Genomic DNA, 22,260 nt, shown 5'->3' on the forward strand with positions numbered 1-22,260 from the left:
TAAGTGTATTAAAACTTTCTTCTATTTACGCCAGCAATGTGCAAGAGTATCATTCTCTCACACTTGTTCAACAGCAAAAGGTGCTATTACTCTTTAAAGTTCTGCCCATCTGATGGATGTAAAGTGACACCTCACTGCCATTGTGTTGACTTTTGACAATGACAAGATCTCATACCTACTCATCTATTAGGCACTCAGATTCATTTTTTCTAATGAAGGTATTTCACATACATTTTTTCCTACAGTTTTGTCCTTTTCTTGTAAATTTATAAGATCTCTCTATGTATGTTACAGATACTAACTCTTCGGATTAGCGTTTTTATTTTACAAATCTATTGTCATCCGATTTGATTAGTATCTTAAAATTCAAGATTTTAAAAAATACAAATAGGCCTATCTTTTCTGCTATAGGTTTTGTTTGTTTTGTTTTTTGTTTGTTTTTTTGAGATAGAGTCTCTCTCCGTTGCCCAGGTTGGAGTGCAGTGGCGTGATCTCGGCTCACTGCAACCTCCGCCTCCCGAGTTCAAGCAATTCTCTGCCTCAGCCTCCCAAGTAGCTGGGATTACAGGCACCCTCCACCACGCCCGGCTATTTTTTTTTATTTTTTTATTTTTAGTAGAGATGAGATTTCACCATGTTGGCCAGGCTGGTCTTGAACTCCTGACCTCAGGTGATCCACCCGCCTTGGCCTCCCAAAGTGCTGGGATTACAGGCATGAGCCACCACGCCCAGCGTCTGCTATAGGTTTTAAGTGTCCTTCCATGATTAAAAAGGTCCTCTCCCCACTTAAACTGTATGTACAGTTCCTAAAATTTTTCCTTAAAAAATTTTTTTACATGCATCTTTAATCCCACTAGAGTTTATGATAGCATGATAGGAGCTGGGGTCCAACTCTGCTTTCTTCCAAATGAATAGTACTCATTGCCAGCCCTGTTTATTAAATAAATCAATCTTCTCCCACTGAATTGAATCCCGTCTTTCTTGTATTAAATTCCTGTAGCTTGAAATCTCATTCTTGATAGTCTATTTTGTCCACTGACCTGTCTGTCCTCATGCCAATGTCATATTAACTTAACTACAATAATTACACTGTAGGTTCTCAAATCTTTATTCTTCTGTTTCATACTTCCCTTGGATATTTTTGGATATTATTTTATATAAGCTTTATGATTTTATCCTAAATTGGATCAAAACAAAATGCTGTAGAGTCTAATTGGAAGTTTATTATTAATAAATGTACATTAATTTGAGGAAAAGACTTTTTTTTAAGTGAAAGCAAAGCAAACGTATTAGAACAACAGAGTACAGAAAAATGTCTGCTCCATAAACAGGGCAGGGTACCCCACAGGCAGGGTACCTGGAAAACACTCTGTTTTTTGTTGTTGTTTTTGAGACAGAGTCTCACTCTGTTGCCCAGGCTGGAGTGCAGTGGCATGATCTTGGCCCACTGCTACCTGTATCCTGGGTTCGAGCAATTCTCATGCCTCAGTCTCCCGTGTAGCTGAGATTACAGCCACCCACCACCAAGCCCGGCTAAATTTTGTACTTTTAGGAGAGACAGGGTTTCACTATGTTGGCCAGGCTGGTCTCAAACCTCTGACCCCAAGTGATCTGCCCTCCTCACCTGAGGTCAGGAGTTCAAGACCAGCCTGGCCAACATGGTGAAACCTCATCTCTACTAAGAATACAAAAAATTAGCCAGGCGTGGTGGTGGGCGCCTGTAATCCCAGCTACTAGGGAGGCTAAGGCAGGAGAACCACTTGAACCCAGGAGACAGAGGTCACAGTGAGCCAAGATCGTGCCACTGCACTACAGCCTGGACAACAGAGTGAGACTCTGTCTTTAAATAAATAAATTAAATAAAGATACTCCTCTATTTTAATTATTGTAATTATTCCCTATTCCACGTCTATTGATGTCTTTTTCCTTCTTTGTTCATTTAATAGTATTGATACCACCTTGCATTCCTAGAATAAATCTCAAAGTTTATTATTCTTTTGCAGTATGACTAGATTTCTTTTACTAGTATTTTATTTAGAAAATTTCATTAATTCAGTAAATGAAACTGACATTATTTTTTCTATATTTAATGTCAGGTTTTAATATTATATTTCCACTAAACTCACATAATGAATTGTTGGAGCATTCTATAGAACGCTATGGATTGAATATCTGTCGCCTCCAAAAGTTATGTTGAAAGTTAATCTCCAGTGTGGCAGTATTGATAGGTGGGGCCTTTACAAGGTGATTAGGTCCATTCACAAAGTAATGAATTAATGGGCTATCATAGAAGTAGCATAAGTGGTTTTATAAGAGGATAGAGACCGGAGCTAGCACGCTCAGCCCCCTCACCGGGTGACCAGGTGATGCCCTGCACCACCTTGGGACTCTGCTGAGAGTCCCCAGCAGCAAGAAGGCCCTCACCAGTTGCGGCCCCTTTACCCTTGAACTTCTTAGCCTGCCATGGGCATCACCTGGGAAAGTGTTACAATGCAGAATCTCAGGCCCTATTCCAGACCTACAGAATCAGAATATGCATCATTAACAAGATCTCCAGGTAAATGGCATGCACAGTAAAATTGGAAAAGCTCTGACCTGAACGAGCTGGAAGTTTAAACTGGAATTATCTTTTCTTTAATGTGTCATATAGAACTCAGCTATGAAGCCATTCAGTCATGGTAACTTTTTATACTTAATCTCTGCTAATTGGCATGTTTAAGTTTTCTATTTCTTGGGCTAATTTTGGCATTTTATATTTTTGCTAAGAAGTCATCTGTATCCCCTGGTTTTCACAATTTTGTTACTATGGAGTTGCATGCTTTTATTATTTTAATTTCTTCCATCAAGTGAGGATGGCTGGCTCTTCATTTTATATATTTTTGCTTTGCCTCATTTTTCTCATTATCAAGCTTTACAAAAGCCTTATATATTTTCCTGATCATTTCAAAGAACCAGCTTTTACAGCCAATTAGTATTAATTCTTCAAAGCGAAGAGGAGGGGGACATTACAATGTGAACCATTGTCATGGATGAATTCAGCTTTGCTTTCCATTAACATCAAAACTACGTACACATGCAAATCTGAACTTCCAGGGGCCAAAGTATCATGAGAATGCAGGATTAATACCAACCTTTGATTCAGAATCGCGTTCTGAGTAGGGTCTACAGACCTCCACCTAAGTGGCCTTTCTACATACCTAATCACATTCTAAATGCCATCTATTGCCTCATTAAATAATGCTTTGTGCATTTGTGTCGTTTTACTGTTGATATACCTTTTCTACACACTATCTCATTTGAAATTTATATTTAAAATGGTCTAATAGATAATCCGTCACTAAGAGGAACACTGCCTCTAACCTGATTTTCATGTACTGAGATGAACTGGGGACCCAGGAATGCCTTGTCTCTCTAAAGGGCTGAAAGGGGCCACAGCAGAGTGTGCCTTGAGGAGAGCGCTAAGAAAGCAAGTATTCCCTCAGATAAAGCAAAAGGCACGAGTTAAAATTTCAGCCATGCCCCAGTGGAGAAAATGGCAGATTTCAGATACTCCCTCTAGACAGGCCAATTTTGTGAAATGCACTAGCTCTCCTCTCCCTTCCATTAAGAAACCAACGTTTTGTTTGCCCTTTTAAAAATGTATGAAAACCTATTACTTAGATACTTTCATTTCTTTGCAAATATTCTAATAAAAAAGGATTTCAAAAGCCAGATGATGGTTACGGTTTTGCACTCAAATTGATCCAAGTTTGGGATAATAACTGTAAAAATATAAAGTGTAGTTTATTGAATTTAGGATTTTCAGTTCACTGATAGACTAGTCTTAGGTTGATCATTAAGGCGGAGTTATTAGAGATATTGCTGAAGCCCTCCACAAAGTTAATTTTAATCTTGTGCCACAGACCAGAGATTTCCGATCTATAATAATCTATTTCATAAGCACTCACAGAAGCAAGCACTTGAATAGTCTTCCTTTTGTGGTGTATTTAGGTCTTCTTTAAGTACCTAGACTAGAAACCATCTTAACCTCATATTCCTGGCAGTACTGTGTTTAGGACATTGTTAAACTCCAAAAAATAGTGCAGAGTACTGAAAAAGAAAATCATCCTGACTCCTTCCTATCTCAGAAGAGAACTGATCAGTTCACCTGCTTGATAATATTTTTCCTCTCTAATCAAAATGTTCCCCTCCTAAATCCCAGGATGGAAAATGAGTAAGACAGATAAAATGGTAAAATTAAATGAAATGACATCCATTGCATTTACAAGTTTTGAAAATAAAATACTAAATGACAGACCTTTTGACATTGAAGTCTTACACAGGCAGAACATTAATTACAAAACAAACATAACTAAAGTAAAATCTCAGTTTTTAAGATCTTGAATTCATTATTTATGCTTTTCAAGTTTTTCTTATGGGAATGGTTTAAATTTAAATCCAAAATATACCGTAATATCTCCTCCGACCTCAAGTCCTGGAAAGATAAGATACACTAATTTTTTTCTTCTTTTTTTTTTTCAGTCCTGATGTTTACACAATACTCTTTGGAAAATCTTCCTTTCAAATGCCACTCAGAAATTCACTTTTTTTTTTTCATTTAGAGCACACAACTCCACGGCTGAGTAGTTGCTGTGGGCCTCAGCCCTCCGTCTGGTGGTAGAGGGGAGACAAACCAGAAACGTGAGCTTTACAAAAGAGGTTAATATAAATACCACAACGGATATTTCCTGGTTATTTCGGAAAAACTGAACTGTGAAAGGGCCTGTGAAAGGGCCAGGGAAGGCTTCCTGCAGGGCGCTGCGCCTAAGCAGATAGGCAGGCAGTGGATGAAATAGCTAAAATAAAGATGATAAGAGGGAAACAGGCAGAAGGGGTAGCTTGGGAAGAGACTGAGAGAAAACTACAAAGAATGTAGGTTACAAGTAAATTCTGTTACTAGAGCAAGGGGTTTACTGATGGGATGGTGAGGACCTTGTGTAAGGAGTTTTGACATATCCCTTGACACATACTAATGTGCTACTTCCTAAAACAACCCTGAGTGGGTATTATTTTTCAGATGAAGGAAGAGGAATGGATTGAGTAATTTATGTCAGGTCACACATCTAGGAAATGGCAGAGCTGGGACTGGAATCCAAAACCAATGTCATATTCTTAACCTCCACACTACTTGGCAGCTACACGGAGGACAAATTTTATGGGGACAGAATTGGAGAAAAGATCTATCTGGAATTTTACTGCAGTAGACTAGGCAAGACTTAACAAAGCCTCAATTAAAATGCTAGAGTATAAAATGGGGATCAGGTTATAGGCTCTGGACTTGAGATTCTCTGGGTTAAAATAAAAATTTTGCCTCAACAAACCTACCAGGAATGGCTGTAGAAAAGAAACTTTGGTGTACCTCAGTTTCCCCATCTGTAAACTAGAAATAGCAACATTACCTGACATTCTGGGTTTCTTAAACATTAAGAGAGACCATATACTTAACGTACACTTAGCCTAGCGGTCAGTAATGGGTGCTCAAAAAGTTAGCCATTATTAGAATGCTACAGATGACACAGACAGTAATGGTCTTATTATAAGTAAATTAGCGAGCCGGATGCGGTGACTCAGGCCTGTAATCCCAGCATTTTGGGAGGCTGAGGCAGGCGGATTCCCTGAGCTCGGGGGTTCGAAACCAGTCTGGGCAGCACGGTGACACCCCATCTCTACTAAAATACAAAATATTGGCCGGGCGCGGTGGCTCAAGCCTGTAATCCCAGCACTTTGGGAGGCCGAGGCGGGCGGATCACAAGGTCAGGAGATCGAGACCACAGTGAAACCCCATCTCTACTAAAAATACAAAAAATTAGCCGGGCGCAGTGGCGGGCGCCTGTAGTCCCAGCTACTCAGGAGGCTGAGGCAGGAGAATGGCGGGAACCCGGGAGGTGGAGCTTGCAGTGAGCCGAGATCGCGCCACTGCACTCCAGCCTGGGCAACAGCGTGAGACTCCGTCTCAAAAAAAAAAAAAAAAAAAAAAAAAAAAAAAAAAAAAAAATACAAAATATTAACCAGGCATGGCAGCGTATGCCTGTAATCCCAGCTACTCAGGAGGCTGAGACAGGAGAATCGCTTGAACCTGGGAGGTGGAGGTTGCAGTGAGCCAAGATCACGCCATTGTACTCCAGCGTGAGCAACAGTGAGACTCTGTCTCAAAAAAAAAAAAAAAAAAAAGAGTAAATTGGCAGAACTAGGGGACTGACTTGGGGCAAAGTGGAGAGGAGACAATGGAAAGGAGGCAGGGAAGACTAGCAGGTTTTTTGCTTGCCGGGTAGTTAACAAGGTAGATGGAGAGGGCACTGACTGAAGTAGAGAAGTTGCTTCATGGGAAACAGAGATGACGTCTTTTCGTTTCAGACAGTTTAAGGTGTTAACAGGACATCCAAACATAGATGCCCAGTAAGCACAAGAATATGAAACTCAGGGAAGTGGTTGAGGGGAGGTGGTGATAAAGTGTGTTAGAACAGTGGGCTAAGGATAGTAGTCCAAAAAATACAAACATTATTTTGGGTTAATATATAAAATGCAATGAAATTCAAATGACATGAAAATACAGAAAATGAAATTTAATACTGTGAGAATGAAGAATTACTTCTGATATTTAAATACTATGTTTCTACAGTTTAGAAAAATGAGGGTACTAAAGCACATTTTGATCCAATCAGGACAAATGCCCTCTACACAGTCAGATTGAGTCAAAGATTTTACAAGGGTATACTCAGAAAAGACCAAAGAAAATTTGATGTTATCTTTAACAAATAATGCAACATTTTCAAAAAGGCCATTTTTATAACACTTTTTAAAGCGTAATGAAAAACCTTGGCTCTCAAGATTGTCCCAAGAATCATCCCCAATAAAATGCAGTACATGTAAATGATCTGATGTCAGGGTGCTGACTGGTCAGGTTTATTCTATAAGTCATTTCCCCCTAATATCTACGATTTTGTTTTCACAGAATGGTAAAAATGTAACACAGGTCTGCCGTATCCATTCAGCAAAGTAGCATGAAGTGACTTGACTTGTCCTGTCACTTGTGGAACAAAGCCTTCTTTAAAAACTAAATGGGCTACTAGGATTTAACAGCATCCCACCATCCAACTCTAAATATGATAGATGAAGTAAGCAGCCACCAAATACAGCAATTCCGGCACTGAGGACCTTAGGGACCTGCAAACCTCCTACTTCTGTCCTCCACCGCCATATAGAATTTCAAGGTATCACTTTGGGGTGGGAGGTGATAAGGGGTATCAGTATTTATAGGGAGGGGATGCTATTGACATTTTTAGCAGCACAAGTTTTTTAGTGTGTGGACCTGTGTTCCCATCACAACTCAATGTTTCACATTCCAATTCTTGCCACCAACCCCTCCTCCAACCCCCAATCCAAAGAGTGCCTCCACTATCTAGAGACACAGAATATAAAATACTTGTGTCCCACCAATTATCACACATGCTAATTTCATTTCTAGAATGGTAAAAATGAAGCAAAGACTAGTATCTACTCACAAGCATAGAAAGTTTGACATTTTCTTTTTTCTGTCAACACATAGCTATTAACACCAAAGACTGGAATCCTGGATGGTCAGTTCCCTTTGGGCAGACCTAACCCAACCACTTTTGCAATTTTAAAAAAGTGTACATGAGATCATCAGGTGGACTCAGTAAAGCATATGACTGGCCCACCTCCAAACAGTAAAGACAAACACATCAAAAAGTGGCTGTGATTCTCAAAGGACAAAGCCCACTCCCATATCCCAGGAGAAAGTAGACCTGAGTCTTGTTTCACCTGCATAATTGGAGGCAGAAGAAAATAGGATGTGAATTCTGATGTGCTCTGCGTCTGGTTCCACACCATCTTACAGTGAAAAGTGCTGAGTGACTGTAAACCCAACAGGAAAAAACATTGTGTCATCACTACAGAAACAAACCCAGCAGGACCACTTCTGCATGCAGGCAATGTTAGGTCTCAGATGCTCCCTTTCTGCCTCCTGATAGAGTGGATGCAGGAGCTTTGGGGACATAACGATCCACACACAAAATGAAAGAAATGGCAGAGCACTCTCATTTTGGAAAGCTTCTCTCAGATAATATCCCATCACTGCCTATTAAGACTAAAGGATTTTTAAGTATTAATTTACACTCATAAGGGACTAATAAAATTTCCTGGCCTGTCACTTAAGGAGAAAAACCAGCAGACCAGACCTGAAGATAAACCCTCAGAGCTACTAATGCCTCATTCAGGACTCTTTCCCACAGATTAGAGCTGACATTATCACACAGCTTACACAGTAGGGAGGAAACGCATAGCGAGTACTCTTACCAAGTCCGGTCAATAAGAAATACCTAGATACTACTGTTTCTGTCAATGCCATAGATACCTCCCAGGACTCAGAGATGACACGTTAATTTTACTTCATCCCAACAATGAGCTTTGCAGAATCTCTGTCCCTGACGCAAAGCAGGAAGCAAATATTTGGGCAAAAAGATAAAGTCAGTTACAGATTTCACAAGTATATTGTACATCAGTCTGTAATTTTTAATTAGAATTAGCTAAAAAGACATTGTACCTTTCAAATGTATGACTGAGCACAACAATGCTTAACAGCGGCTTTATTAAGTGAATGCTTGAAAGTATTCAACATTAAATTCAATTTACTTCACATTAATGTTGCAAACACATCATCAATTCTTACATATTTCAAATCAACTTCAGGTACAGAAGGCTTGCTCTCAAATAAGTCTTCTAAGGTGACGTAAAGACTGAAAGAAGCCTATGACTTGAGTCCAAGTCTCTAACCAACCACCACCATATCATCACTGGTGAACTCATATGGGGGGACTTCAAGGTTGAGAGGAGCAGGGCCCAATCTGATCCTGCCAGATGCATCATAATGTGACCCATGGCAAGGGCAGTAAAAACCACCAAAATCTCCTGCATTTGCAATGGGTACACAACCAAGATGAGTGCAAACACCTATCAGGATAACCCATTCAGGCTTCTTTACTCGATCTAGATCATGCTGTGGGTCCCTCAACTGGGACAATTCAACTGCAGCTTCCTGCTCAATTTCCTTCTGGGTTCTATGACGCACAAACAGGGGTTTGCCTCTCCATTTGAAAGTCATGTTCTTGCCTTCTGGAATATCGGATAACTTGATTTCGATTTTCGCCATAGCCAACACATCAGCAGAAGCACTCATGGTGGAAATGAACTGGGTGACGACATTCTTGGCAGCATATGCAACACTCACAGTAGTTACTGCAGTTACCATATAGGAGAAACCTTTCCTAGCCTCGCTGCTCTCTCTGGAAGACTTCGTACTATCTAAAACTTCAAGGCGGCGGTAGTCATAGAAGTCAGGCACCTTGACGTCTGTGTGGGAATAACAAACAGAAGCAGGGACTGCAAGACAAGCAGAAGGTTAAAAAACACAATTAGATGAGTATCCTGAAAGGAGTATACATCAAGAAACAGTCTTTTATGGATCCACAGGTAAAAAATCAAATTCTAAAAATGTGAAACATGGCACTCACTGGGTCTCAGAACAAGTCAAATTGGCGGTGCTAGCATATAAAATCTCAAAAATGAAATGAAGTGAACCACTACCTATCAGATTGGTATGAAATCACAAGATACTATTTGTAAATTGAGCTACTCCTGGTTGGTTGAACATTGCTGATTCAGGATTCACAACATCTCAGTGCATCGCGCTAAAAACGTTAAACAGCAAAATAAACAGTAATACTTCAAAATTTCCAAAAATTCAACTGCCAAGACATGCTATATAAATCATGCTAAATACCTCCCATACTCTCTGGATTAGAAGGAGGCCCTAAAACTCATCTAGTCCACACAGTAAGTTGACGTGTGATCACCTTATTAATGCAAATGTCCGCCCCTTATAGTCCAATCTATATTCTCGGAAAAAAACTGTTAACAATCCATAAAACAATAATGACACAATAATAAACATCCTGTGAACTGTATAACTCTAGCTGCAGAAAAATTAAGGTTTCTATTTTATACTCTAGGGTATAAATAGTATTACTTTAACTTAAAACCACTAATAAGCAGAGAAAGACATCCTTATCAGAGCTCTCAAAATACAATGAAATCTGCAAAAGAACTAATTATTTCGATTTAGCGAGGGGAAAAAGGACAAAATTTTCATATCTCCCCCTATGCACTAAAGGGCAACAGTCACTGTAAAAGCAGGGGTATTATCTTTCCTTTTCACTGTTGCAGTTCTCTCAACTGGGGCACTTCTAGTGTAGGCCATAAAAGAGCCCAAATGAATGTTAAATAATTACTATGTAGTGCTCTGGGAGCAAGTAGTTTCTTTGGTAGTTTAAAAAACAAAAACACGACACAGTTACATCCTTCTCTCCCATACTATTTTTAAATACCTGACCAAAAAACTTTTTTAACTAGTACCACCTCTAAGTATGTATCAGGAAGCAAACCTCTTTGCAGATTGTACATTCATCTTAAGAAATTTGCCACAAAGTTTCCTTTTTAAAAAAGGGGACACTAAAAATTCCTCTTTTAGAAAACGTGTTTCCAAAACAAAGATTTCTTTTAAGATGCATTTTTATCGTAATAAACTGCAATTCTACCTTCTTCTACTAGGATATCTTCCTAATATACTGTACTTCCTTGAGTAGTCAAACATTACAATACGGAATATTTGAACTGCTTTTCACATGATTCTCAAGTCAATAACTTTATGGAAGCCAGAAGTATTCACAAACAATAGTGAAACCTATCAAAATCACTCTATATGCTTTTCTGACTAACTCAATCATTTCCTGAAGACCAGGACACAGATAATGGCAACTTGAGATTCACATCCCAGAATCTGTGGAGTCAAAGTGACATTACATCCTATACTACTACTCTTAACAAATAAATGCTAACCTGCCAGTATACACTGACATTTGGAATTAAGCATAAATTACTTGCTCCTAGCTCTACCTGAGATTACAGAAAAGATGTGTTTCCTACCTAAGAGATAAAGGAATCAAAAGTTCATACTTCTACCTTAAAAACAGTATCCACAATCCTTAACACTATTCAAGGAAATGTATAAGAAAATACAATAAAATGGCTTTGCACTTCTCATTCAGAGATTAGGTGGCAAAAGTCTCCTCCCACTCTACCTACCTGGTTACACTTTAGTAGGCTACACCACCAAGAATCCTTTCAGAAATTAAATTGCCCTATTGCATAAATCATTCTCCAAATACTTACATGAGCTGCATTAGCTCTGCCTTTTAGTAAGATGCTAGATTTAATTCTAACCTAAAGCAAAATCAAACACTTAAAGGATAAAATTTAAGGAATTTTAACAAAACAAGTTTTATTTTAAGGTGAGCTCCAATGCGCCTTGGAAATCTGCAAGAAAATAGTACAACCTTCCTCTCCAACTCAACAATCTTCTCCAGATCCAACCCCTCCCCTTCCATTAACCATCTTTCCATAAACCTAGACAGGTTATAACGTGAACTTAAATTACAGGCTGAAATGATTACAGAAAAGGTTTTTGCCTCATGGTCCTACATTATTTGCCTGTTTCTAAAAAAAATTTCTTAAGTCAGGTGAGCCTCCAATTTTTTGAAGAAACTCTAGCAATACGACAAATTCCAAAGATGCTTTTCTGTTGCTATTGAAATGTTCTCCTTCCTTCCTTCTCACCTCCAGGTCCCAAGGATGGGCTAGGGTACTCTACACCCGCCATGGACAGTTTTTTCAAAACCCATTGGTGCCCCTTAACATTCATTCATTCACAAATACTTTGCACTAACTGTATACGAAATCCGACGCTGTGAAAGATAGAAAAATAAAGAAGACATTACCTTTTCTATGCCCTTAAGCCCAAGGTTGGAGGAGTTACCAATAAACACAATACAGAGTGTAAAGTGTATGTGCTATAAAGACAGACAAATCAGCAAATAAAAACTTTATTCACCTGATCCTTACCTGAAATTGAAAAGATGGGTAAGGAAAACATGTGGACATGTAGCAACTTAGTGGAAGGACCATGGAGAAAGTGCAGAGCCCAGGGTGAGTGAAGGCAGAGTAAAAAGAAAAGTGTCCGGCAATTTGGTTAGCTCGTAGGGGAAGAGTCACACACAGCTATCAATGGAGCCAGGCTGGTAACACAACGAAACACGCAGACCTGGTAAAGACTGTGGCAAACTGAAGAAGACCACTTGTTCCAACTGTGGGGACGGCCACTACACAGCACACTACGGACTTTTCCCAAGTAGAAACTAGATCCCAGTATTGCCAGCTTCCAGCATTTTAAGAGATGGCGTTAGTCTTTACAGTTTTTCTGAAAACTACAAAGCCTGCAGGCATACTGCCCACAGGCTGCCATTTCTCTATCTCCCATACCGGGCCAAGTAAAGATGGAAGGCGAGGCAAAGAAGATAAACCGGGATCTAAGGACAGAGGGTGTTGAACAGCCCCTGCGAAGAGCTCAGTGGCTACGACAATCCGTCTTGTCAAATCCCTGCTACCACATGTCCACACCACGGATCCTGGTGCGAGTTAGTCTACCTCATCTGTTTTCTCATCTGTAAAATGTAAAAGTCATCAATCTCTGCCCGTTCTTGAGGACTGATTATGTTGTGACACTACACTGTAACTGACCTTGTGTATGTCTTTTTTTTTTTTTTTTTTCGTGGGGGGGGGGTGTGAAGGGGAAGGACACTGAAGGGGTCGGTAGTGGTGAGAAGACCAACTTCCCAAGAATTAGTAAGTTTCCACTTCTTAAGCATGTAAGTGCCCAAACTGCTAATGGCTTTACGTAGAATTCCTCCATCTAAGCCTCACGACACCCCTACAAAATTGGTAAAGATATGAATCCATTTCACAGGAAGTACGTTTAGAAACTTGCCCAAGGTCAAACGACCTGCAAGCAACAAAACCCCTCAGAGGTGGCTGGAGCAGCGGGACTTCAGAGCTCGTGAACTCGGCCGAGGAGGAACCCGGTGGAGCCGGCGGACGCGAGTCCAGGCCGGCCCCCGAAAGACAACCCGGGCCCGGGTGCCATGCCCAGCGTCGCGGAGGCCGCCCAGCCCGACCTGATTCAGGCTCCGCTCGTGCACCCGCGGCCGCTCCCTGCTGGGGGCCAGAGGAGCGGGCACCGAGAGACCCTCAGCCCCGCTTGTGGCCCTCGCCCCGGCTCACCATTGAGGCCCACGGAGGCGACCAAAGGCCGGCGCACGGCCTGGCCGCTCAGCGACTCCCGGCTGAGGAAGGGCCGCTTCAGGTCCAGCACAGGCGGCTTCGGGGTGGCGGGCACCGTGGCCTGCACCAAGGGCCGCAGCGCGCCCGCCACCCCGCGGGACGTGGCCGACAGGACGGGCGCGAACGGTCCCGAGCGGGCTGCGACCGACAACATGGCGACAGCTGCTCCAACCGCCAAGCCGGTCACAGGGACGACCTTCCAACCACGGCGCAGGCGCGAAGAGGAGCGCAACGCGTGGCGTCAGCGCGCCGCCGGAAAGTAAGTCCTGCAGGGCGGGGCAAACCTGGAGAGGCGCTGCGTCAGGGGACGCGGCTACAAGCCCTCGCTGGGGGCGGGGCTTGCGGCCCACCTGTCAGTCCCGGTGCCACTTGGTCTGTGTCCCGAGAGATGCCCAGAAGAAAGAGACGGCTGAACAGGGGACTCCAGTGACGTCCGATGGGCCGACTTTACGATCCTTTAGAGTAAAAATGTCATCCAGGAAGACCTAAAGATAACAATAAACGATTATAGTTTAACTTAGGACGGTACTATATCTCAACTAGGACAAAGTCCGGCACATAGTAATCGCTATGTTTTTACTATGATGATTATTATTATCTTCGTCTAACAGCAACAACAAAAAAAAAGGCCAGAGGCATCTGTGCAAAACTCGGTAATGCTAATGGATTATGTTTATTAAGCATTCGCTGTGTATTTGGTTTTGTGTTTTATTATACCTACCTTCTTTCATTTGTTATCAAGGTCTCTATGAAGTCAGAGCTATTAGTATCAGCATTTTGCCCATGAAGAAACCGCGGTGTAGAGAGATTCTTTTCCCGGAACTGGATAACCAGCAAAATGTGAAGCAGGGTAATCTGTCTCCTGAGTCTGGGCTCTTCAGTGACACCACTGTTTCCCCAAGTAAGATTTTAGAATTTTAGAGGATGCAGAGTTGGCTCATTCACCTTCCATCACATCGTGAGAACGTTTTTGTTTTGTTTTTCTCTTTCAATCCTGATTGCACCAATGAGAAAGTCTCAGTTTGGTACTAATACATCTTTAATTAAAACACACACACACACACACACACGTACAGATGGGGTCTCACTATATTGCCTAGTCCAGTCTCAAACTCCTGGCCTCAAGGAATCCTGTCTCCGCCTCCCAAAGTACTGGGATTATAGGCATGAGCCAATGCACTTGGCCTCAGTTTGATCCTAATATATCTTTAATTCCTCTCTACACTTATCTCCCACTTTTAACAGAAAAGATCTTGAATTAGAAGCTCTTATCAGACAACTGAGTCTAGAGTGATTTCGTTGTATGGTTCATAGTATTGATTTTCTTTCCATACTGGTTTTCTATTCTGTACTATACTGAGATAAAGTTTTTCATTTATTTAGGTCAAAAATGATTTAAATATTAAGTAAATGTTAATATAAGCAGTGCACAGAATTGGCTCTGTGCTGTGCATGGGCTCTGTGATCTGGGCAAGTTCCTTCACCGCTCTGTGCCTCAGTTTCCTCGCCTGCCAAAAGGGGGCAGTAATGATGCCATGTGTGTTGTAAAGTTACTGGGAGGAGTAAATGTACTGAAATGTGTAAAGCACCTACAAGCAGGCCCAGCACACAGGCAGCACCAAGTGAGGATTTGCTGGTGGTGTTTTTATCTGAAATGCCACCTCCTCTAAGAAGCCTTCCCTTGATCCTTGCTGACTCACTGTTATTCCTCACGCCATGTCCAAAGTGTACTGACAGTTTTCCCCTTTGACTTTCCTATGACTCCTCTTAGGGCCTGGGCTTTTCCTAGCCTTATAGCCCAAGGGACTATATTGTACTCTCAAGACTGGGGGCTGCCTCCTCAGGGGCCACCCTGGCCAGGCTCATCACACAGCTGGCTCAGTGCTCTCCCCTGGCAACAACCTTAGGATAAAAGACATTTCCAGAGAAGTTGTCACACACCATGCATGGTTTGAGTGCTTCACATGAAATAATATCGCAACTGTCCTCTGAGTTGGTAAGAGTAAATGAAAAATGAATGAATGAACGAGTGAATGAATGAATGAAGGAGTCTTCACAAAACCTTCACAATGTCCCAGTTGGGTGAACAGAATAGGAATTATCTCCAGACTTCCTGCATTCAATTTTAGTTTCACCACTCACTAGCTGTGCCCTAGGGCAAGTTATTTAATCTCTGTGTGTGCCTCTCAGTCTTTCTCTTGTAAAACAGAGATAATAACAGGGTCTACCCTAGAGAGTTATTTTAAGGATGAAATGGATTAATATATGTAAAATGCCTAGAACTGTGCCTGGCACACCGTATGTAAATATCCATAATAATAATAACTTTCTATTTTCTAGATGAAGAAACTAAGACTCAGAGAAGACAAAGGACCTGCCCAAAGACACATTGATAAGCACCCATCTGGTAGTGGTTCTAGTCCAGTGTTGCAGCAGAGAGAAGGGTAATCGTATAGTAGAACATCTGTCCTCTTGTGGAAGAAGGAGGGCAACGTCCAGGAGTGGCAGGCATACTGGAACTTGGACTTCTGTAGGCCAGCCTGGGTTCCACTTGGTAGATGAGGGTCTTGCTGTGTTGCCCAGGCTGGTCTCAAACTCCTGGCCTCAAGCAATCCTCCTACCTTAGCCTCCAGAGTAGCTGGGACTACAGGTGCACACCACTGCAACTCCTCGGTGGTTGTTATTTAACTGAAGAGGGTTTTAGCTTTCATGTATCAGCTCACTCTGGAGCCAGACAGCCTGACTTTCATGCCAGCTCTGCCCCTTACTACCTGTGTGATGTCGGGCAACATTACTGAGTGTCAGATTTCTTATTTGTAAAAAACAGAGATAAAAATGAGATTGTTGTGCAAATTAAAATAAAGAATCCATGTGAAATATTTAGCACACTGGCATACAACGAGAGCTTAACAAACATTGTTAGTTTTGTAAACTGAGGGGAAAAAATAGCCACAGGCCTGGGAACATAAATGCTTGGTAAGCTTCTCAGTTCTCTGGAAGTCTGACAAGCAATGCGTATGTATGAACAAGGCAGGAGGAAGCACGACGCCAAGCCTTCCTTTTAACAAATACTGTTTAAATCAGAGGTCAGAAGTCATGGACTGGAGATTCACTCTCTCCCCACTCATTTCTGCCCAGAGACACCTGGTGATCTGGCATACACAGTGCTATGAACCTCAGAATTATTTGCTAGCATTTACAAATTGTGAGTATTCCCACATACAAACTATGGTAGATGGACTAATGCCTCGCCACAAAAATGTCCACAGCCTAATCCCTGGAACCTAGGAGTATGTTACTTTACATGGCAAAGGAATGTTGTAGCTGTGATTGGAGATTGAGATAGGGAGAGTGTATTAGTCCTTGTCATGCAGCTATGAAGAAATACCTGAGACTGGGTAATTTACAAAGAAAAGAGGTTTAATTTGTAAATTACAGCTCACAGCTGAGCACGGCAGGTTGGGGACACCCTCAGGAAATTTACAATCATGGTAGGAGGGACCTCTTCACAGGGTGGCAGGAGAGAGAATAAGAGCCCAGCGAAGGGGGAAACCCCTTATAAAACTATCAGATCTCATGATAACTCACTATCATGAGAACAACATGGGGGAAACTGCCCCCATGATCCATCACCTCCACCTGGTCCCGCCTTGGTTACAATTCAAGGGGATTGTAACAATTCAAGATGAGATCTGGGTGGGGACACAGAGCCAAACCATATCAGAGAGTCTTCCTGCACTGTCCGGGTGGGTGCAGCGTGTTCATAGGGTCTTAGAGGAGGGAAGCAAGAGGTGAGAGGACAGAAATGCCACACTGCTGGCTTTGAGGGTGGAGCCAGAGGAGGGGCCTGCAGGCAGAGGTGGAGCTGGAAATGGAAAGGAAACAGTCTCCCTTAGAGTCTCTAGAAGAAGTGCAGCCCTACAGACCCGTGTTAGGCTTCAGACCTCCAGAATTGTAAAATAATAAAATTGCATTATTTTAAGCCACTCGAGGCCCGTGTCCTCAACATAGAGAAAGACAGTGGGGTGCTGTCAGTCAGGGTAGGTACCTGCTTGGTGGTCTAGGTCCTTTCCCACTGCGTCCATTCAGTTCCGTTACCTGCCCATCTGCTGAGGCCTTGAGTTTGGGACCTCAGGTTTATATGATTCCTTGCACAAGCATGATCGATTGATTCCGGAGAGTGACAGAGCAGAATACCGATACGCAGGGGAATCTCCTAGTGTGAATTGTAGTCTAGATACTTCCTGTTCCCTACAGTCTTTTTGTTTGTTTGTTTGTTTTTTGAGACGAAGTTTTGCTCTGTTGCCCAGGCTGGAGTGCAGTGGTGTGATCTCAGCTCACTGCAACCTCTGCCTCCTGGGTTCAAGCAATTTTGCCTCAGCCTCCCGAGTAGCTGGGATCACAGGCACGTTCCACCACGCCCAGCTAATTTTTGTATTTTTAGTAGAGATGGGGTTTTGCCATGCTGGCCAGGCTGATCCCAAACTCTTGACCTCACGTGATCCGCCCGCCACAGCTTCCCAAAGTGCTGGGATTACAGGTGCGAACCACCGTGCCCAGCCCTCTTCCCTAGTCTTAATGTGTTCATCTGGGCAATGTGTGTAGGGGGTGCGGATAGGGAGGGGAGCTCTAAGGTGAATGTGCTAGGATTCTGCATTTGTCATCCTCAAAACAAATTTATCACTGGGTAATTCTGCCTATGATCCTGCATAATGTGCAAAGCCAGTAAGATGCCTTTGCCTCGTCCCCAGGGAGCATGCCTCCCAGCCACTTGCCCACACAGAAAGGCAGCCACCTCCCTGCTGAAAGGATCCCATTTCTATCTCCTGTTTCCACACAATTACCCCGGGAAATGCCTGGCTTCCCATTTCCAGTTGCAGCCATCGTGACAGTTTCAGCCTCTCCCCTCAGCCCACGTCCTTCGCTTGAGCAGCGAGATGTGAAGATGGACAGCCGCTTGAGAACTGCACAGACTGTCCTTAATCTAAGCCATTTAAAAGGCATTTGTGTTCCATAAAACCCGTTTCCGTAATTCTGTGCCCCTACTTCTTTGAAACATGGTAACCCTAGGGAGGAGAAGAAATTAGCCAGGGGGGAGAAGTTCAGATGTGCTAATATTTTAATCGCTCATTCTTTCATCACGTTAGTCACATTCATTAAGTATGATTAATTTCAGGCTTTGTTGAAAACCCTATCAGTTTCCCTATCAGCCACACATCCATCTCTTGCCAAGCAGGCTGCTGCAGTAGCACCAAAAGTCCCCCAATGTTTTTTACACCTGGATTGTATTATGTGCCCCCTGAAAATTTGTGGAATTCATTGAACTCATTTGTTTCAAATACTTTGCAAGAGCCTGGGCTCTTGAGTCAGGCAGCCTAAGTGTGATCCCAAGTCCTCCAATTGCTGGAGTCACTTGGGCAAGTGACTGATGCCCTCTGAGCCCTGGTGTCCTCGTCTGAGGATGGAGATAAGAATACCTATCTCAAAGGTTGGTTGTGAAGATGAAAGAAGGCTTTCAAATTGCTAAGTTAGTTGGTTGTGATTGTAATTAAGGGCCCTTGGAGATGGATCATTCATCCAGTCAGAAGATTTGTGTACAGTGACTATATGCAACGCTGTGTGTCCACTACTGATGAAAGAGATAGCCGCGAGCACAGCAGTCAAATGTGTGTGGCCCCCAGGACCTTATATTTTACTTGCGGAAGCTAGACAACCACCAAACATGTAATATACGAGATGGTGGTACGTTCTATGGAGGAAAGAAAGGACGAGGGGCAGGGAGTCCTGGGCTGGTGGGACAGAGTGCTATGGCTCAGAGGGAACTCAGAGAGAACCTAATTCAGGCCCTGACCTGGAGGGCTCATGCTTTGCACACTGTGCTAAGAATTTGGACTTTCTTTCTCCAAGAATAAGGACAACGAGAGCCAGCAAGCGGGGAAGTAGAGCAAGGATGATGCCATCCGGCTGCTCACCTGCTGGCTAGAACTCCCGGAGGACACTGTGAGGATACGGGTAGAAGGTGTGTAAGCGTGTGACTGAATGGAAGCCCTTGGCATGTAATCCACTCCGTGTTCCAAATTGCCATCCTTTCTGTGTGCTGTTAGGGACTTCCCCCGGCTCTCCCTGCAGAGTGAGGAGTACTCTGAGAGAGACAGGTCTAGGATGAATTGTTTTGATGGAGAATTGAACATTTTTTGGAGGGAAGGAAGATTTCGGGGGGGCAGGAGATAAATTGAAGGGGTATGGCTCTGAAAGTCCTTGGACAGTTTGTAGAGGACAGAGAAGGTGGTAATGTCAGTTTCTGCTCCCCTCCCACCTCCGCCTCTGTCCTTCTCAGTGGTCCCACGGCTCCCTACCTTCAGTCATCTTGTTCTCAAGCCTGAAGTGCTGGATCCACTCAGCTGCGACCCAGCTCAACACCTCTGTGGAAGCTTTGCCCATCACTCAGGAGAAGCCGAGATCCAGAGACTGATGCCCACGTTCTGTCTTTGCAGAGGGAAGCCCACCAGAGCCCTCTTCTCCCTGGGGAGGAACTGGCTCCCTGAGTCTCCAAGACAACCCCAGACAGCCCTGGGGACCTTGAATGTGAGCAAGGGGAGCAGGAAGGAGACTCCAGCCCAACCAGAGCCCCTGCAGGGTCTGCACACACAATTACAGGTCCTCATTTCCCTCTCCTAATGATGCCCCAAAACATTAAGGGAAGTTAAATCAAACCACCAGGTGTCCAGCATGAACAGTTGAAATAATAAATTCACAAAGAAAGTAAGACATTTTATTTGTGCTGTTTCAAAATTGGTAGATGCAGGAAAGCAAATTGTGATGTGCTTGGGATTTAATTTGTATTTCAAGGTACTAATGAAGGCAGCACCCATGTACCCAAAGGCCTTTTAATCCCTGACTCTTGAGAGCACTTTTCTAAGCATGCTGGGAATAAATTAAGTTGCGAAACCTCCATGAAAAAGATTACAGTTAAAACATAATTTTGAGGAACCACTTGAGTTTATCCATTTACCTGCTTTTAAGTACACACACCTATTTTTTTACAATTATTTTTCACAAAAGAAGGAACTTTGTGTGACGTATACAACCAGGTGATGGCAAACCTCCAGCATCTTTAAAATAAAACTCAAGTTGGGCTGGGCAGGATATCGCATGCCTGTAATTCCAGCACTTTGGGAGACCACGGCTGGTGGATCACCTGAGGTCAGGATCTCAAGACTAGACTGACCAACATGGTGAAACCTTGTCTCTACTAAAAATACAAAAAATTAGCTGGGCATGGTGGCGGGTGCCTGTAATCCCAGCTACTTGGGAGGCTGAGGCAGGAGAATCACTTGAACCCAGGAGGTGGAGGTTTCAGTGAGCCAAGATCGCACCATTGCACTCCAGCCTGGGCAGCGAGAGCAAAACTCTGTCTCAAAAAAGTAAAATAAAATAAAAATAAAACTCAGGCTGAACTAAACCAGCCCTCTGAGTCAATGTGACTGTAATTAAACCAGATATTCCATAATGAAGTATGCTGATTAATAAATTATTTGATTACCAGGTAAGTATACCTACAATCAATACAACTGCCTGAAAGCTCTGAATTAGAAATGGTGCAATAAAATATAACTGAAAGGTGTTAGGAATTGGTCGTTTTAATTACAGAGAATGATTAATTGGTCGTTCAGATAGTATTGATCTACAACTTATTTAATTCTTTGCTATTTAATTTGTCAGATTTGAATTCAAATAACTGATGATTTGTTCCATGAATGCCAGAGCTGGAAGGGATGGGGATGGCGGAAGAGACAAGACTGGATCATGGACCTGGTGGTTCTGTGCAGAGGCCAAAGCTACTCTCCTTCCCACCTGGCCCTGTGCTGGGCCTAACCTGGAGCCCCCTCCATCCTCTGCCTTATTCACCTCTGGTTCAAGGTCCGGCAGAAACTCCACATCCTCCAGGAAGCCCTGGTGGACTTGGGCAGACCTGGAGACACGTCCAACCTCCTGGCAAGATGGGGGTTACAAGAGTGTGTATAAAGGGGAAGGCAAGAATGTGCCCTTGGTGGAGCAGTGAAAAGAAGCCTTCATGTGACAAGTGCTTTGCTCCTAACCCACCCCCTGTGGTGACATCTTCTAGGTTAACTGCCCTTGCTGATCTCTGCACATAAACCAAGCTAACTGTGGGAGGACTTTTGTTTCTAGTTTAAAGCAAGGAGGACCACAGTTCCTTCCAAACGCTCACCCCCAAGGAGATAAGGAGGGCATCCCATGAGCAACACTGTGTGTTAAAGATGCACATGAGCACTAGGACTCGACCAAGGACAAACACGTCTCCAGGCCCCTCAGACCCTCGCTGCTGCCCAGATGTCCATTGTCATCGGTCACATCCTAACCTCAACCCCCTCCCCTCCTCCCACATAAAAGGAGGCTGAAATTCATAGTAACTTCAGATGGTTCTTTAGGACACTGGGCCACCACCTTCTCAGTTGCTGGCTCTCCAAAACAAAGCCCCCTCCCTTGACCCAACTCCTTGTCTCTTGACGTACTGGCTGTCGTGCAGTGCGTGGTACCGGCTTGAACTCGGTTATGCTGGCACGGCCTCTGGCAGTGTTCAGTGTGTGCGGATGAGTATTTTACAGCTACTGTTCTATTTCTAGTCCCCTTCCTGTGGACGGCTGTGGGATGTGCTGTGGATGCCCTCTCTTAGGCTGGAATAAACCGCCCTACCTTCTCTGCCTTGTCTCCACCAAATAAACTCCTTAAGGCAGGGATAGAGTCTTGCACTCCACAAAGAAGTATTGCTGCGTCCTCAGCTGTGTAAGAGTGACTGGGCTCCTTCTATTCCACCTCTAATGGAACTTTAGGCACGCAGAGAGAGACAGCAAATTTGTGCTAGCTGAAGGGGTCAGCAAATGCATATGAGGCCTCTTGTGCTCCAGAGAGAGAATGGAGTGCAGTCAGTGAGACCCTGATGGGAGATGG

General features: G+C 43.2%; 1 protein-coding gene and 1 long non-coding RNA gene across 3 annotated transcripts; one reads left to right on the top strand and one right to left on the bottom strand.

Moving 5' to 3' along the window:
- Window positions 1-8,550: 8,550 nt before the first annotated feature.
- UQCRFS1 (ubiquinol-cytochrome c reductase, Rieske iron-sulfur polypeptide 1) lies at window positions 8,551-13,483 on the bottom strand. Of its 2 annotated transcripts, XM_077978026.1 has the most exons (3): window positions 13,392-13,483; window positions 13,231-13,334; window positions 8,551-9,438 (listed from the first exon to the last, which is right to left on the bottom strand). In XM_077978026.1, exons 1-3 carry the CDS (start codon window positions 13,442-13,444, stop codon window positions 8,828-8,830), a joined length of 768 nt encoding a protein of 255 aa, XP_077834152.1. In that variant the 5' UTR covers window positions 13,445-13,483; the 3' UTR covers window positions 8,551-8,827. The 2 variants fall into 2 exon arrangements, with proteins under 2 accessions (XP_077834152.1, XP_014978953.2); XM_015123467.3 differs by having other exon boundaries at window positions 13,231-13,483.
- Window positions 13,484-13,561: 78 nt separating this feature from the next.
- Window positions 13,562-22,012, top strand: LOC106994698 (uncharacterized). The gene is made up of 3 exons (XR_003725213.2): window positions 13,562-13,943; window positions 14,033-14,191; window positions 21,013-22,012. It is a non-coding gene; the product is annotated as an uncharacterized LOC106994698 (long non-coding RNA).
- Window positions 22,013-22,260: the final 248 nt, after the last annotated feature.

Source organism: Macaca mulatta, chromosome 19, assembly GCF_049350105.2.
Source record: "Macaca mulatta isolate MMU2019108-1 chromosome 19, T2T-MMU8v2.0, whole genome shotgun sequence".
Classification (NCBI taxonomy): Eukaryota; Metazoa; Chordata; class Mammalia; order Primates; family Cercopithecidae; genus Macaca; species Macaca mulatta.